General features: G+C 34.5%; 1 protein-coding gene across 1 annotated transcript; it reads left to right on the forward strand.

The window, feature by feature from the left end:
• The first annotated feature begins 15,895 nt into the window (after positions 1 to 15,895).
• On the forward strand, positions 15,896 to 16,357 carry LOC143560040 (uncharacterized). Its single transcript, XM_077048447.1, has one exon. The coding sequence runs from the start codon at positions 15,896 to 15,898 to the stop codon at positions 16,355 to 16,357; it is 462 nt and encodes a 153-aa protein (XP_076904562.1).
• Positions 16,358 to 17,229: the final 872 nt, after the last annotated feature.

Consider the following 17,229-nt stretch of genomic DNA (forward strand, 5'->3'; position numbering starts at 1 on the left):
TTTAATCACAATGTGGAGGTGTTGATTTTTTTTTAAACGACAACTCACAAACACCTTAAATCCACACATTTTGTCTACAACAAAAGTCGGGCCCTGATCATCACAATGGCACTCGCACACACCCTATTTTTATCGTTTCATATGGAATAAATTGGACAGCACCGGCTAAGATCTTCATATAACATAAAATTTTATCTAAACTGCCATCTTGACAAGCTACATATAGATATCGGTGGACCATTTACACGTCCGTCATATTGGTCAAACTGTTAGACCATTGATCATCTGGGGTTTTGATTTTGCTTTCCTCTAAATCTAGAGTTGCAATCTTAATTTCTGTAGTTTAATTTACTAATGTGTTGATTTTGAAATGTCCATAGATTTATTTACTAAACGAAAATTAAAATTAAAAGCCAAAAAGAAAAGTCATTAATTATATATTCTCCCGTTGACCGATTAAATTGTAGTATTTTAATTTGCAAATTTCCATTTTTGTCTTGTAAACTTCCAAGAAAATTTGGTTATATTCCTAATCTAGAATAACATTTTGAAGACTAGCTGCATAAATGAAAAGAAAATGGAAGGAAAAGGGTGAAAACGAGTATTTGCAAGAAGACCAAAAAAAAAAAAAGAAAATCAAATCGAAGTTTTATATAATTTACTATAAAACGATTACAATAAAGTGGCAGGCAAACGGGCAACAAGCTGCGCCGCAACCCCCTTTTGAACAGCAAAGCCAATCCTGCTAAAAACGAAGCTTTGGGACCTAGAAGCTGAAGAGGTTCCGTGTACGACGCGCTGAACCCTACTCAAAAATTTCACAGCCTCTGGAGCCAGAAAACCAAATGTATCAAAGGCAAATGGTAGAAAGACATGTTGATTATCTAAACAAGCTTTCTCGTGTTTAACAACTTTGCCCGATTCAGCCTTCAACGCAGCCTGACCCACAACAAACCCACGGTCCCTGAGCCCAACAAGAGGAGACACTCCTGTAAGATCCACACAGGCGTGTTTCCCCCCTGCCCACCCGAACACAAGAATATCAGCTGGTCGTAAAGTAGACCTCCCTTCAATAGGATCCGTGAGAAAGTTAACAGGGGCCTCCTTTTTAGCAGAAATCCCTGCCCGTTTAAGAACATCACACAGAACATCCCTAACCAGATCATGTCTGTATTTAAAGCCAGGCAATTCTTTGCAATGCACCGCATGGTCACCAAAAGAATCCAAACAGACCTTACGACAAATTGGGCAAGGTTCATCCGTCGGGAACATAGGGATCATTAACCGGTACTTAAGGATAGCCCGATACTCCAAACCCGACATACGTTGGCCTAATCCTTCAATGGGGATGGCCGTTAGAAAATCCTGAGCCCGAGGAGCCCGAAGGCATTCAAACACCACCTTTTGGCGAGTGGATAGATCAAACTTCACTTCTAAACTCTTGACGATTCCACTAAATAAGGCACTCGCCACAACATGTTGGGCTTTAGGGGGGGCGGTGTCCTTATTAGAGAACCCGCTAAGATCAAAATCTGGAAGTGAAGTACGTAAACGATCCATCGCACACCCATAATCAGAGTCCAACCCATAAATATCACAACCCCGAAGAATATGGTCTTGCAAACACCACGACTGTGCTCTCGAAGCCACAAAAGCATATGTAGATACATCCACAAAAGAAAAAGAAAAAGAAAAAGAAAAAAAATGCAAATTGGCACAACAATTACATTTGAAATTGAGTTTTTGTAACGTGTTCGCATTAAATGTTAATTTAAGGGGGCAGTCCATGTGAGGAATGTGAATGACAATGACTACTAGGAACTTTGAAAAATGAACAAGAAATTATCACCAATATGTTACACACGGTTTGTAAACATCATTAGTGTACACATATTTGGATATACATAATTATTATATTTAGACATACATCAATAGTGCTTTTTACCTTTCGTTTCAGTCTGTTGTTTTGACTTTTGAGTTTGTTCTCCTGATTTTGGTCCTAGCTCCTTGCTAGGGTCGGTGTTTTTAATGACTCTAGCCGTTCTAAAAAAAACATAATTGTAAATGCACTTTCTTGTTTTGTTTACAATAAAAAACAGAAGCATATATTACAATTTACAAATGATATATGCAATTACTCATATGTTCATATCAATATTCTTTTATCATCAACAAAGATGGTCAAGCAATCAACATAAAATAAAGGACACAACAAATTATCTACGTTTGAATTCTTGTCTACGTTTTTAATACTTGTGGAATAGTTGTTTGTGTTTGCGATACTTGAATTCCTGTTTGTGTTTTTAATGCTTGTTGTCTTGGTGTTTGTATTTTTATTTTATTAATAATTGTTTGTATTTTTATTGCAACAGTGTGCTTGTACTTGAAAGGATTAATACTTGGTAAAAATGTCGAACAATATTGATTTTGAACAAGCTATAGTCGATCAGAGTGAGGATGAAGGGAGTTCATTTAGCTCAAGTAAATATCATTCAAAAGTTTGGGACTATTTTGAAAGATTACCGGTTAGACCCCATGGGTCTAAGAAAGCAAGCTTGTAGCATGAGAGTGAGAGATTGTTTTGTCGTATGACAAAAAAAAATAAGATTTTAAATGGTTTCAATTTAGCAGAGCATATTATCAACTTTTTATCTAAGATAATGAGAAAAATATTTTTATTATTACACTAGAGATAATGCTAAATGTAATGATGTTTTATCCAAGGGATTTTAATAATCCCTATTTAATGGTATTGGCCGATAATAATCCCTATTTATTTTATCGCCACCAGCGGTCCCGAATTTAAAAAAGTTGCCCCCCAATGGTACTCCCATGTTAAAAAGGACTTAACATAATTATACTTTTTTCCGAATTTGAAGCTAATGTTTTAGGGGTTTTGATTGGAACGAGAATACAAGTCGACTAATGTAAAAGTTAGTTCGAAACGACGCTCCAAAACAACGAAACAATGCTTCAATTCGGGTCTTTGAACTTACAATTAACAAAAATCAAGCCGTTTGGATCAGTGTTTCAAGCTAAGTTTTACACTACTCGACTCGTATCCTTATTCCGAACAAAAACCCTAAAACATTAGTTTGAAATTCGGTAAAATGTATAACACCGTTAAGTCCTTTTTAACGGGGGGCCATTGGGGGCCAATATTTTTAAATTTGGAACTGCTGGTGACGATAAAATGAATATGAATTATTATTGACCAATACCGTTAAATAAGAATTATTAAAATCCAATAAACCATTATCCAATAAAATCACTTTCAGAATCTTAACTTATCGCTGATTCTTTGTAATCGTATAACTTATGTGATTTTACATATTTGTAAAACAAGTATGCACAAAATAAGTTATTTAATTTTTATAGTTGTATTGAATGGATAATATTATTTTGATATTTTAAAAAGTCAAAATTAAAACACTTACTAGCCGTGAAAGAATAATTTTATTATTTGACAAACATGTGTAAAATCTTTCTTATAAACTTTAATATATATATATATAGGGAGAGGTTCAAAAGAGAACTCCTACTTAAAGAGAGAACTAGAGAACTAATAAAAAAATATTTTTAATTTAATTAAAAAATATTCTTAAATTTTGTTTTTGCCATTATTCTTATATTTTGTTACCATTCACTCGAAAAATAAAAAAAATAAAAAAGTAATAAAAAAAACTCGTTGTAGTGCACATATGCAATACATCGACTTTTTTTTATTGCATATGTGCACTAGTGTGTAGGGCTGTAAACGAACCGAACGAACACAAACAAGGCCTTGTTCATGTTCGTTCGTTAAGTAAATAATGTGTTCACGAACGGTTCATGAACACTTACCGAACGAGATTTTATGTTCGTGTTCGTTCATTAAGGAAATTAATGTGTTCACGAACGGTTCATGAACACAAACGAACACAAATAAAATCCGCAGAGCCTAGAGATTTAGACCGATGTATTCATCAATGTGAATAATGAAAGCCTGTAAACGAATCGAATGAACACGAACAAGGGCATGCTCGTGTCCGTTTATTAAACTTTAAAAGAACACGGACACTTAATCGAACAAATATTTATGTTCATGTTCGTTTATTTAAAAATGGACATTTGTGTACGTTTGTTTAAAATCTAAACTAACATAACTGAATAAAGATAAATGAACATGTATGAACAAACGTAAATGAACACAAATATAAACGAAGTTAAATGAAAACACTTAAATGAACACAAATTAACAAATATAAAACCTTTAAGCAGATGACCTATCCAGATAATATTTAATTATTTTCTATTAATATTAATACATAAATGAACATAAATAAACAGACATAAACGAACGTTCATGAACGTAAATGAACGAACGGAACATGTGTTCATGTTCGTTCGTTTAATTAAACGAACACAAATTTTTTGTTCATGTTCGTTCGCTTATTAAATAAACTAACATAAACAAACTTCCCGCCGAACGGTTCACGATAGTTCACTGAAAGTTCGGTTCGTTTACAGGCCTACTAGTGTGTATTTTGATATGTGCAATAATGTTGAATAGCATATATGCAATTTTTTGTATTTTATTAGTGCAATAGTGTTATATTATATACAAAAATACCAAAAAAAATAATATAGTGCATATGTGCATTAGTGTTGTTTTGAGTACAATTATTAGTATTTGTATTTGCATATATTCAATAGTGTGGATTGTATAATGCAATTGTGTTGTATTATATGCAATAAAACACTATTGTATATATGCAATACACATTAGTGCACATACGCACTACATCGACGATATAAATATATACTTTTTAGGAACAACATCATCTTATTAGAAGGAGGAAAGAAAAAAAATCATAAAATATTTTTTAAAAAATAGTTTTTATTAGTTCTTTAGTTCTCTCTTTAAGAGGAGTTCTCTCTATATCCCACCCCTATATATATATATATATATATGATTTCTAATTGTACAAGACGTATGCGACTTGTATCCCTGTCGATTTCAATTAGCGATTTAGAGTTTTCCAGTCAGAATAGCGAGCAACAAAAATGGCAAGGCGGTGTCCACCTCTGCTCCCGTCGATTCTATCCATCTTCACCATCACTGTTCAACAATCTGCCACTGTCCAATGATTCCGTCTACCGTCCACTGTCGAACCACCACCATCGTTTTAGGTTTGTATAGCTTTTGATAAGAACTGAAATTGGAATTGAAGTCAATTCATCAATTAATCTTTGAAATCGATCATCAATTTGAAGCTTCAATCGATCAATTTTGACTTTAAGTGATGGATTTTAACGTTTGAAAATATCATATTTTAAGCCTGAACATTTTAGGCTTTAACCTTGAACGTTTTAGGCTTTGGAATTTTGGCTTGAATGGTTTTGGGTTTTTAACCTTGAACGTTTTTCGCGTACATAATGTACGTTAAGCAATTATTGTACGTTAACTCACCATATATATGTATATATATGTGTGTGTATATATATAGGATTAGGTTCATTTAAAAAGTGTTTCTTATTACGAGAAGTGTAAGAAGAGATTCTAACCAATCACATAATTTTTTTTTATTTTCTGATTATTTATATGCAAGGATATATCAGTGAAATATAATGTATTTTATTTTATAACTCATGCTCATTAATGGTTTAATAATTAATGATAAGTTACTAGCAAATGATAACTTACAAACTATTATTATTAATTTTTATTTCATATAAAATTTAAACCATTGGAATCTATTTGATCTAAAATCATTTTATTCTATAAATGGCTAATTGTTGTTGTTGTTGCTGCTGCTGCTGCTGTTGTTGTCATCATCATCATTTGATCTTATGTGATGTGGATGTAGCTACGTAATGTGGTGTAAGCACACTTTAAAATGTTGTGTAGTTATAATTAGTTTGGTGTAGACATATCTGATGTAGTGTAAGCACACTTTTAATGTTGTGTAGTCATAATTAATGTAGCGTTGACACATCTAATGTAGTGTATACATATCTAATGTAGTGTAGACAAAACTAATTTTGTGTAGGTAAAACTAACATAGTGTGGGCAAAACTAATGTTGGGTATACATATCTAATTTAGTGTAGACAAAACTAATGTCGTGTAGGTACACTTTCAAATGGCTGTGTAGTCATAACTAACATAGTGTAGACATATCTAATGTAGCGTAGGTAAAAAAAATGTAGTATCAAATATAGTGTAGGCAAAACTAATGCTATGTATGAATTAGTTTGTTTATATAATAAAGTGTTGGTAAAACAAATAAAAATAGGCTTACTTCAATACATTAATATATGTACTATATAAACAAATCCGTAATATACAATGTACCGTTGTAAAATTTATGTGTTTTATGAACAAATTCTAAAAACAAATAAAAACTTACAAAACCATAAAAATATCATAATTTTAATGAAAAAAAATAAAATAGTATTAAACTTCTAATAAGCATTAAATGGGCACAAAAAAGTAACCACTCAAAACATTAAAATCTGGTTTAATGAGGCATAAACCACAAAAGATGTATCTAACCTTTTTATTAAATTATATGTCTTAAATATTTGTTTTTATTTACGAATTTGCCATTTATAATATAGATCATTGATTAAACACCATCAATGACTCAAATTTATTTATCGCATTTCTCACTGTAATATCACTTCTCACATGATCATTCCCTTATATATATATATATATATATATATATATATATATATATATCGTTTTAATTTAAAAGAGACGTAAGTGGCCGGTCATGGACATGTAGGCTTCTATTTTATCCCCCAAACAATAACGGCAGTAACTCCATAGTCTCAGAAAATCTTTGATGCACACAGAACTACAGGTTAGGGGTGCCCATGCATGGCATTCGTGTAAAATACGGCTTGATGCAAATGTTTATAGTGCTTGGTTTGTGACCGGTGTATTTTTAGAGGGTTTAGTGAAATTAACATACAAACATTAGTAAAGAATAACTAGCCGTCGAAGTTAATAAATTTATTAAAGAAAATTAACGTATTTAAGTTGTGAAAAATTACAATATCAAGAAATTACTCAATTAGTAAAATTTAGTTTTAGTAAATCTGAAATTTACTTGTTGATGGTACTTGCTACCAAGTTTCCTATTTTTAAGCTTTCTCACTCCTTAGCCGAAATTCCTATAATCAGAGTTCGCTGACTCTGAATATAAACTAGGTAGTACCCGCCACGTTGTGGCGACAGGTCGGTATCGTCTAAGTTCATTACGCCAGGGGACAAAACAAAAATATAAAATCTGTAAACGCCCGAAAATTGGTACGTACGTACAACCAAAATCGATAAACCTGGGCGTTTGTAAAATTCGGGCATGCTACGGCTAGTTGATACGAATTCGGTTGATATTAGTTAGGTTTGTTATGATACGAAAACTAAACCCAAAATTTAAATTCATAAAATATAATATTATAAAAAAAACCATTCAAAATGCTGAAAATTTGCAGGTTGTAAAAAAAAAAAAAAAAAGGGCTTGAATAGGACTTGAACTTGAGCAAGTCCACAAAAGGGGACACAATAGAAACAATAAGAGCCAACTTGCTAAATAACAATAATGCAATTTCATTCCCTAAATATATCTTATATACTAACAAATACATAACTTCAACACCTTTTGTTACACCACCATTTGATTTTTATCTATATACATATAATATAAATGTGAATGGATTTTGAGTAAATTCTTAAAATAGGCCAAATGAGAAGAGAGGGTCTCAAAATAGGCCAAAAATTTGATAAAATTCCAAAAGTAATTCTTTGAAAACCATCTGTGTTGACGCATTTGGATTCCCGCCGATGGTTTTTGTCTACCAATGCTACAATGACACGTGTAAAGGACCTGACGCATTCCAATGGTTTTCCAATGAAATCCGTCTAAACCGATAATTTTGGAATGAAAATCATCTCCACAAAACCGATCTCCAAAAATCATCAAAATCCGTGTTTTCTTGAAATTCATTTGAGCAGATGAATTTCAAGTGAATTTCATGTTCGAAGACGATTTAAAAAAAAACATGCACCACCACCACCATAACATGATCTCCACTTTCCGGCAAAGTGGAACACGATAACCGAGAAAAATATAAACCAACCATGAGCGACTGGTTAAGTTTCTCTATTAATCATCATCCACCTTCTTCAACTCATCATCAGCATGACCATGCTGTTGATCCTCCTCCTCCTCCTATGGCTGTTATTCCCATCGACCCTTCTACAAACGCACAAGCAGGTATCTTATTAATATCTTCTATTTATATTATATCTATTATCTTTGTTTGTTAGAAATGTATTTTTCAATTATAATTTATAGTAGGATGGAGATTAGATGATGATGTGTAACAGCAAAGCTACCGCTGCACCACAATATTGTCCGCTTTGGCCGGGACGTGCCACCATCGCCTCACGGATTTGCTTTTGGTTGCCCAGGTGGAAACTTCCTAGGAGGTCACCCATCCTGCTACTACTCCCACCTGAGCACGCTTAACTGTGGAGCTCTCCTCTTCTCCACTATCATTAAGCCCAAAACGCGTTGGTGATTTAAGAGGTAGGGCATTTACTTATGAACCAAGGATCTCTCCTGTCCACAGCCAATGTGGGATTTGCTTAGGGTGTTACAAACACCACCCATTTTGGACTCATCGTCCTCCATGAGGTTTAGCCCACCATCCAATCCAGGATGTGGGATTTGCCTAAGGTGTACCTCGCGACACCCCCGGGGACTCACCGTCTCTGATGAGGTTTGCCGCACCATCCCGAACGGCACAAGAGTGGCTCTGATACCATCTGCAACCGCCCAGCTACCGCCGCATCATAATATTGTCTACTTTGGCCGGACGTACCACTATCGCCTCACGGATTTGCTTTTGGTTGCCCAGGTGGAGACTTCCCAGGAGGTCACCCATCCTAATACTACTCCTACCTACGCATGCTTAGCTGTGGAGTTCTCCTCTCATCCACTACCATTAAGTGCCCAAAACACGTTATAATGGGGAAGGTATCCACCTCCTTATAAAGAAGGCTTGGTTCTCCTCCCCAACCGACGTGTAACAGCCCAGCTACCGACACACCATAATATTGTCCGCTTAGGATGGGACGTACCACCATCGCCTCACGGATTTGCTTTTGGTTGCCCAAACTTCCCAGGAGGTCACCCATCCTGATAATACTTCAACCTGAGCATGCTTAACTGTGGAGTTCTCCTCTCATCCACTACCATTAAGCGCCCAAAACGCGTTATAATGGGGAAGATATCCACCTCCTTATGAAGAAGGCTTAGTTCTCCTCCACAACCGATGTGGGACGTTGAGAGGAGAACTCCACAGTTAAAAGCGTGCTCAGGTGAAAGTAGTATCAGGATCGGTGAGCTACTGGGAAGTCTTCACATGGGCAACTAAAAGAAAATCCGTGAGGCGATGGTGGTACGTCCTGGCCAAAGCGGACAATATTATGGTGTGGCGGTAGCTGGACTGTTACAGATGGTATCAGATCCAGGGCCGGACCGGTGGAGCCAGGTCCCGCGAGGACGCTGGACCCCTAAGGGGGGTGGATTGTGACATCCCACATAGACGAGAATCCAAATGCATCAACGCAGATGGTTTTCGAAGGATTACTTTTGGAATTTGATCAAACTTTTGGCCTATTTTGGGAATTTACCTACCCTTTTCTTTTTCCTTTATTTTTTTTATTGACGAATGGTTAAATTCCTGAAAAGCTCTCAGTATTCGATGTCGTGACGCCTAATCCATCCAGTGGGGCTTCAACCAGGCTTAAACCCGGGAATATGACACATGAGTGTGATTCGAACATGCGACGTCAAACTATAAAAATCATTAGGTTAACTTAAGGTTCAACTCCTGACTATAATTAATTTATTTTCTAACTGGCTAGAATAACGCTGTGGCCACTTACGAAGCTTTAATATATACACAAAGAAAAATAAACGAGGCTCTCAAATTGGACCATCTGGTGAGATATTTCGTGGACTTCTTGGTTAGATTTTGTGTGCAGCAATATTTGTTAACGGTTAAGAATTAATCTTAAGGTTCGCTTTCAGAATAAAGTATTCCGCATATCACGAAATCAAAGGCTGAGACGAAAAACATCGCAATGTTATGGAAACCATTTTCACGGTTAACGTGTAACTACTACAGTTGCATTCGGTATCAAAAAATGTATGCCAGTACCAAACCTAGCATCTATCGAACTTCCAACGCCAATACCAACTTTCAAAGTGACTACCGATTGGCACATATTGAACATATGCAATTGCTGACTCTAAATGTACCAAAAAATTATAGATGCTTTTATACCCTCATATCCTGTTTCGTACAAAGTTAATCTTCCCTACTCACAGGACCGGCCCTAAGGGGAGGCTGGGTGGTCGGCGGCCATAGACCTGACATCCCACTAAGCCCAATTTTTTTTTAAAATTATATGTATTTTTATTAAAATAATATGTATATTTAGTGTTTAAACTCAATTACATAACTACTATCTTGGTGGCAAAGAGGTATTGCTCCCAACAAAAAGGTTTGGGTTCTAGTCTCATTTGAGACATGTTTAAATCTTATTTTTATACAAAAGTTTTTTACACAACCTAAATTATAATCAAGTAAACCTATATCAAAATAAAATTGTTTAAGCATAACAAAATACTCCTTTTATTTAAGGGCAAAAAATTTTCGTATTCGGCCTAAAAACTTTTTTGCCTTGCCCATTCACAATGATGATGGCTTTAAATCAAAAGTTCAAGTTGAAAGCATTCAGGTGTTTATTTAGGATTAGGAACTTATAAAAGCCTTCCTTGAACCGAATGGGTAAAACAATAATCCGGTTAATCTTTCTCTAATAATCTGATGTTATTCGTCTTCATCAAACCGAAGGCCGGCCATATGCATTTTGCTGGCTTGAACCGTGTCTTAAATGTGCTTATAAACCGAAGGCCATATGCATTTTGCTGGCTTGAACCGTGTCTTAAATGTGCTTATAAGCGCCCTGTCAAAATTTGCCATCGTAGATTCGTAGTATCTGTGCATTTCAGTCTATTTCTAATTTTCTTTCTACATATAACACATATAAGACTAGTTTTGGTTGTAACTTTCAATTCAATGATGCTCAGAATTCAGCATCCAAATGGATCATATCACTATCATTGAACCAATAAGTCCATTGGATTTATTATGACGGTAGATCTAGAACAAACCCCTAATCAGAAACGTATTGGACAGGTTGCTCAGTCATTCTGTCTTTATATGAAACAATGTTGTCTATTTTGTATTCTACGTTTACCTTTTCAAACGGCAATAATTACGGCGCACAAATAATTATTTTATATAGCGGTTACTTGTGTTAGCTGTTAGGTTAGTTAATATCATAGTTTTAATTTTAAAAACATCAAACGTAAAATCATTATGTCATTTATTGCATTATTGCATGAGTATTTAGTGTTTGGACGGGGAGAGCGTAAGCATCCCCTCAAATCTCTAGTTTATATTATAAACTTATAACATATTAAGCACAATGACCCATGTGTCGCATCCTTATTTTTTTCAATGCCCCAAATCCAACTTTTGAACTCAACTTTTCAAACCTAAATTTAATTTTGTCTAACCACATCATAAATTGAAAATTTGAAACCTGTGAGTTATACAGGATTGAGAAACGAAAAGGTTTCTCATATGATCAGGTATCTATCGCCATTCATTTTTGTGTGTGTGTGTGATTTCGGCTTCTTGTTTTTATTTTGAATTATGAGATACGTTCATCAATTTTTACGTTTTTTTATTTTGATTTATGTTGGTTTCGTTTTGAATTGATTGTTTACGTGTTTCTTGAAATTCAAAAGGCTTAGGATTTTTGTTGTCATTTGAGGAACGTGGAACAATGAATTGAGTTCTAGGTTTCTAAAACATTCTAGTTAATTTAGAGTGTAATATGACTGTTATAATAATTAGACCAAAATATGAATTATTCGGAGTATCATTTTTTAATAATTAATAATTCTACACTATTTAATGATGAGAAAAAAAAAACACTTGCAGGTGTTATGAATGAGTCTATAGTTGACCGTTCAAAAGATAAAATCACGTAAAGGTCAATTTGCATTTTATTATGCTTAATGGAATCTGTTGCTTAATTTCTATATTACCCGTCCCATTTTGGTTTAACCTGACCCATCTTAGGTTGACCCATTTTAGTTTGACCAGACCCGTTCTACGTTAACTTTTTTTGGCACCCACTGGCTAAATTTCCTGAATCCGTCATTAGATAAATGTAAGTTATTAGTTTTTAAGTTTTAGGCAAGTTATTTGGTTTATGCTTTAGAGAAGTGTTAGTAGTTTGGGTAGCAAGAAATCTAATTATAATACAGGGTTGAGTTGTTATAAAATCTTTGTAAGTTTTCTTTTGTTCTTTACGATTGATAAGAAAAAAGAGTCGCATGGGTGTGCAAGCTTTGGTGTTGGGATTCCTCAGTACTTCAAGGGTGAAGAGTCGGTTTTCATTTGTTTTAACACTTGATTCGTTCATTCAAATTCGTCTTTGATTACCGATAGTGATAGAACTCGTCTTCTCATAAACTGAGTTGTACCACTAAGACATATTGTGTTTCTATAGTAGTTTTAAACTTTTAATAATTCAAAAACATTATTTCTATGGGTGTTCCTTGTTTGAGTGAACGAGAACTTAATTAACATGCATTAGTAATTAGTTAACAATATATTAGTTTAAGTTACTACACACCACTGAGATTGCTTGTGTCAACGGGAATTAAATTGAATATGTCAACTATGACATTTTATAAATAAATAAATTGAACGAGTCTTCATGATCAAACAACAAGAATGATGAATGCATAAGATAGTCAACCCGTTGTTGTGTTATATTATATTGTTTCAACTTTCAAATGCTACTGATCAGACGGCAGAGAACATTTGAGGGCTCGGTCTTACATCAAGCCCATAATTAAATGTTTAATTAATTATATATGCCCATGCATCTTCAACATCATAATATCTCTCACTATTTTGCACCAAACTGATCATCTACTAACTTCTTATGAATCCAGTATGGACCCGAAAGAACCTGGATTTGGATCATACTAAACTTGATTTCAGCTTGGTTAGATTTAAAGCCCATGTTAATGAACTTGATTTTATGTTTAATTAATGCTCAAGCTACATCTCTTTATACAATGAACAAATAAACCAAAATGTTGACTGATCAAATTTGTAAACTATAAGTAGTTTACAAAATCCTTTTTATATTTATTTTTATTTTTTTAACGGCAGTTTGCAAAAGCTTGGACGGCAAACGGAATTTAACCTGAAACCTAACAAAAGGTGGATTCATTTTACAGATTTGAAAAAATAAACTATAGTTGAAATGATCAGCCAGTTGCCCAGTTCAAGCTTAAACCGACGATCTTAAAAACTGGATAAATTCCGACGACAGATTTAGGAGAAACTTTGTTTGGAACAACGTGTTCCTGATCATTTTACAACAAAACTATTACGTGGGAAAATTACCCTGGGAAAACCATTTCCAAAGAAATAATTAAATTAAACTAATAAATATATATGTTTTTATTAAAACTTTGTTGGATTTAGTGACGAATGTACGACGAAAAATGTATTGTCACACAATACTGTGGAAAAGTACGGGTTTTATCATTAGAAATTCGTCGGGAATTTGTTTTATACTTAACGTAAGAAATTTGTCAAAAATTTTTGTAGGAAAAACGCTTGTGGTAGTGACTAGCTGAAACTCAGAACCTCAATAAAACATAATTATTTATTTGCATGTAATATATTATATATTATGTGTGATAAAGCGACAATAAACCTAATATGGAGAAACTGATTCCGTGGATGGCTTAATTATTAAACAAAGGCAGTGGACTTATTAAAAACGAATAGAAAGATGATTTTCTCTAACGTCATTTAGGTGGAATTCTGTGGCGGATGTGATATTAACATGTATGATGTTGGCTTACCTGCCAACATGTGATAATAAAAGATGGCTGTAATATCTCATAACGATATTTAATAAACTGAAAGAGTTATTAAAGTGGCTGTGTTTAGGTTCTCACCATTGACCCCCAAACAGAAGGCCTAGTCCAATGGTGTTAATTCATCATCTTAAGCCAACATTTTCGGTCACTCTTTGGGCCTTGTAACCAGTCCAATTACTTATGTTCGAACAACTTTCTTAAGTTACTGTTGGAAGTAGAGGTGCACGTTCTGGTTAATTTTCTAACCGGTTAATTATTTTACGGGAAATAACCGGTTAGACTAGTTAATTAGGTTGGGTAAACGGTTTTGAGACAAGAAATCTATACCTGATATAACCAGTTTCGGGTATAACCGAACTGGTTAACAGTGAATAATCGGAAAAAACCTTTTTTTTTTATAAAATAATAGGTTAATGGTTTACAACCGGTTTCAAAAATCAATAATATAAACTAGTTTCAAATCTGCGTTAGAACCGGGTATAAAACGGTTAGTGGTGATCGGTTAGGTTTCCGGTTAGCTTGTACGCCTCTAGTTGGAAGTTACATTGTGTTCCCAAGTTCACTTAAACAAGAGAAAAGATAAAAAAGAGAATTTTCTTTTTATTTCTTTTCACTTTTTATATTTCTTTTCTTTCTTCCCATTTCTTTCCAACATTTTTCCAATCTTATTCTTTATTTCCCCTTATTTTTCTTCCATTTGTTTTTTTAACACAAATTTCTCCCATTTCATTTCTTTTGCTTCCTTAAAAACCTTTTATAACACAATAAATTTTTTCTTTCCTTCTATTTCATTTTTTTCATCCTTAAATGAACTCGATAAGGTGGCTCATGGGATTCAGATGGATCCGGCCAGGAGCATAATTCATTTTGGATTCGAACCAAATCCATACAGGTTATAAATTTTTGGGGGAGTAGGCCTTTCGATGTGAGAAAGTAAATACGACATGAAGGTCGGGCGGCTTACTCTAGGTATGGGTGGATCACGGGTTTGCCTGATACTTTCCCCTTTATTGGAAATAGTATCTTACCCGTCAGGTGAACAGGAATATCAACTCGGAAATGGGACGACTACATTAATTAAGTTTATTTTGGCATGTTGATCGATGCTTCACTGTGTAATTTGTGTTATGTGAATGGGTTGTATGCTTCTGCAACACTATTAACATCAAGATGCAATACAAATTCCTATCTCCCCAAACTGCCCTTTAACCAATTGAAAAACAAACTAATGTTTCTAACCTTATATTTCTACTTCAGCTGACATTTTAGTCAAAATGTTTAGATTATAGTGATTTTTTTATTTTGGCATTGACAAAATTAACTTGACGATTATTGCAATTATGCATCAAAAGCACCTAAACCTGACTATTTCCAATCAAGCTAACTATATCTGAAAAGTGTTCACCTACCAACACAAACAAAATTTGTCAACCTTAATCCAATTATAAACATATTTTCACCTACCATTCTAATTGATTTCAAATAGCTCTTTTATCATTTTCCTTACGTAATAATCAGACATCATATTCAGCTCCATTGAATTGATCCATATCCATTATCATCTTCCATGATATCTAGAATTTGAACTTGTATTTCTCGCATTTGAACTTACATAAATCTGCGCAACCTTTCCACATCAGAATAAATGGAATTAAAAAATTAAGCATATGGTTTGCAAAATATAAGGTAATATAAGCACCTTGGGTTCGTTCATGTCCACTGAAAACGTCGATCTTTGCCCAACAGTTACATTTCCTAGTACCAAGGAAGTATTCTACCTCATCGTCGGTCCCCCCCCCCCCCCCCCCGTTCCATTTTTTGATACTTTACACAACCATAACAGTAATTATGTGTATTCCAAACCCGATATGGCTGCAAATTGCAGACTTATGTGGCCGCCTAACAGACCCATCTTTACAATATTGCCGGAATTCTATGAATATGGAGTTTTTAGCAATGAATGTAGCTCATCATTTATCCATCTCTTTCCCTAAACCAGAGATCCTCAATATTAGCCTTATTGGTTGCATTGCGAAAGTAATATCCAATGTGTTTGCAGATAGATTAAAAGTGGTAATTAGGTCCCTGGTTTCAAAGTCGCAAATGGCTTATATATCGGGTCGTAGTATTCTTGACGGTCCCCTCATTCTTAATGAATTACACTATTGGTTGAAGAATTCTAAAGACCCAGCTTTCTTTTTTAAAATTGATCTAAACAAAGCTTTCACTGATAGAGTTCTTGAGGCCATGAACCTTCCGGCATTATGGAGACTTTGGGTTAATGGGATTCTTCGATTGTCTAAAGCCTAGGTACTCATTATGGCTCTCCAACTAAGGAATTCCAACGCTACAGGGGTGCTCGAGAAGGAGAGCCGCTTTCTCCACTCATATTTATTCTTGCTTTGGAATATCTATCTTTTATTATAAACAAAGTTGTCGAAAACAATCTTTTCGAACTATTACCATCCCCAATAATGGGCCAAGTTTATCTCATCCTCTTTTTGCGGACGATGTGGTGTTTATTGGATTATGGTTGAAAAATTCTATTAAGATTCGTGACAGTTGTGGTGCTTCTATTTGGTGGCTGGAGAAAATAAATATAAACAAATGCAATCTATTTGGCGTCAGTGTTCCCTAGATAGAAGTTGAAACATGGCCAACTGACTGCACTGCAAGGTTGGTAATTTTCCCTTTTCATATCTTGGCCTCCTAGTGGGTGAAAACATGAATTCAATAAATAGCTAGAAGCTGATGATCGAGATATTTGAAAAATGATTGGCTAGGTGGAAAGCATCACGACTCTCAATGGGGGACAAATCTGTCCTCATCAAGTCAGTGTTGGATGCATTGCCAATATACTACTTCTCACTTTATAGAGCCCCAATTTACGGTAATTGAAATTGGGTCAAATGGGATAAAGTGCTTGCGGACAAAAAACATGAGGAGCTTGGTCTTGGGTGGTTTAAGAGATATCAATCTAAGTTTGTTAGCCAAGTGGTGGTGGTGATATAAAACAGAACCAGATAAGCTTTGGAGAAGAGTTGTCACTGGAATTCATTTTAACAAACAAGGTATAAAACCAATGCCCACTACAAGAAAAATGACTATTAGGTACTAAATTATTAGGGACTGATATAATATTCTTAGATACGTAACATCTAGGACTGATTTTTCAGTTACCA

This window comes from Bidens hawaiensis, unplaced genomic scaffold (assembly GCF_021521415.1).
Source record: "Bidens hawaiensis isolate Kalapana, Puna unplaced genomic scaffold, B.hawaiensis_p1.1 tig00020159_1, whole genome shotgun sequence".
NCBI classification, from domain to species: domain Eukaryota; kingdom Viridiplantae; phylum Streptophyta; class Magnoliopsida; order Asterales; family Asteraceae; genus Bidens; species Bidens hawaiensis.

What these genes read in the sequence shown, in the direction of transcription:
- LOC143560040 (XM_077048447.1), top strand. Translation starts at nt 15,896, where the DNA reads ATGTGTATTCCAAACCCGATATGGCTGCAAATTGCAGACTTATGTGGC.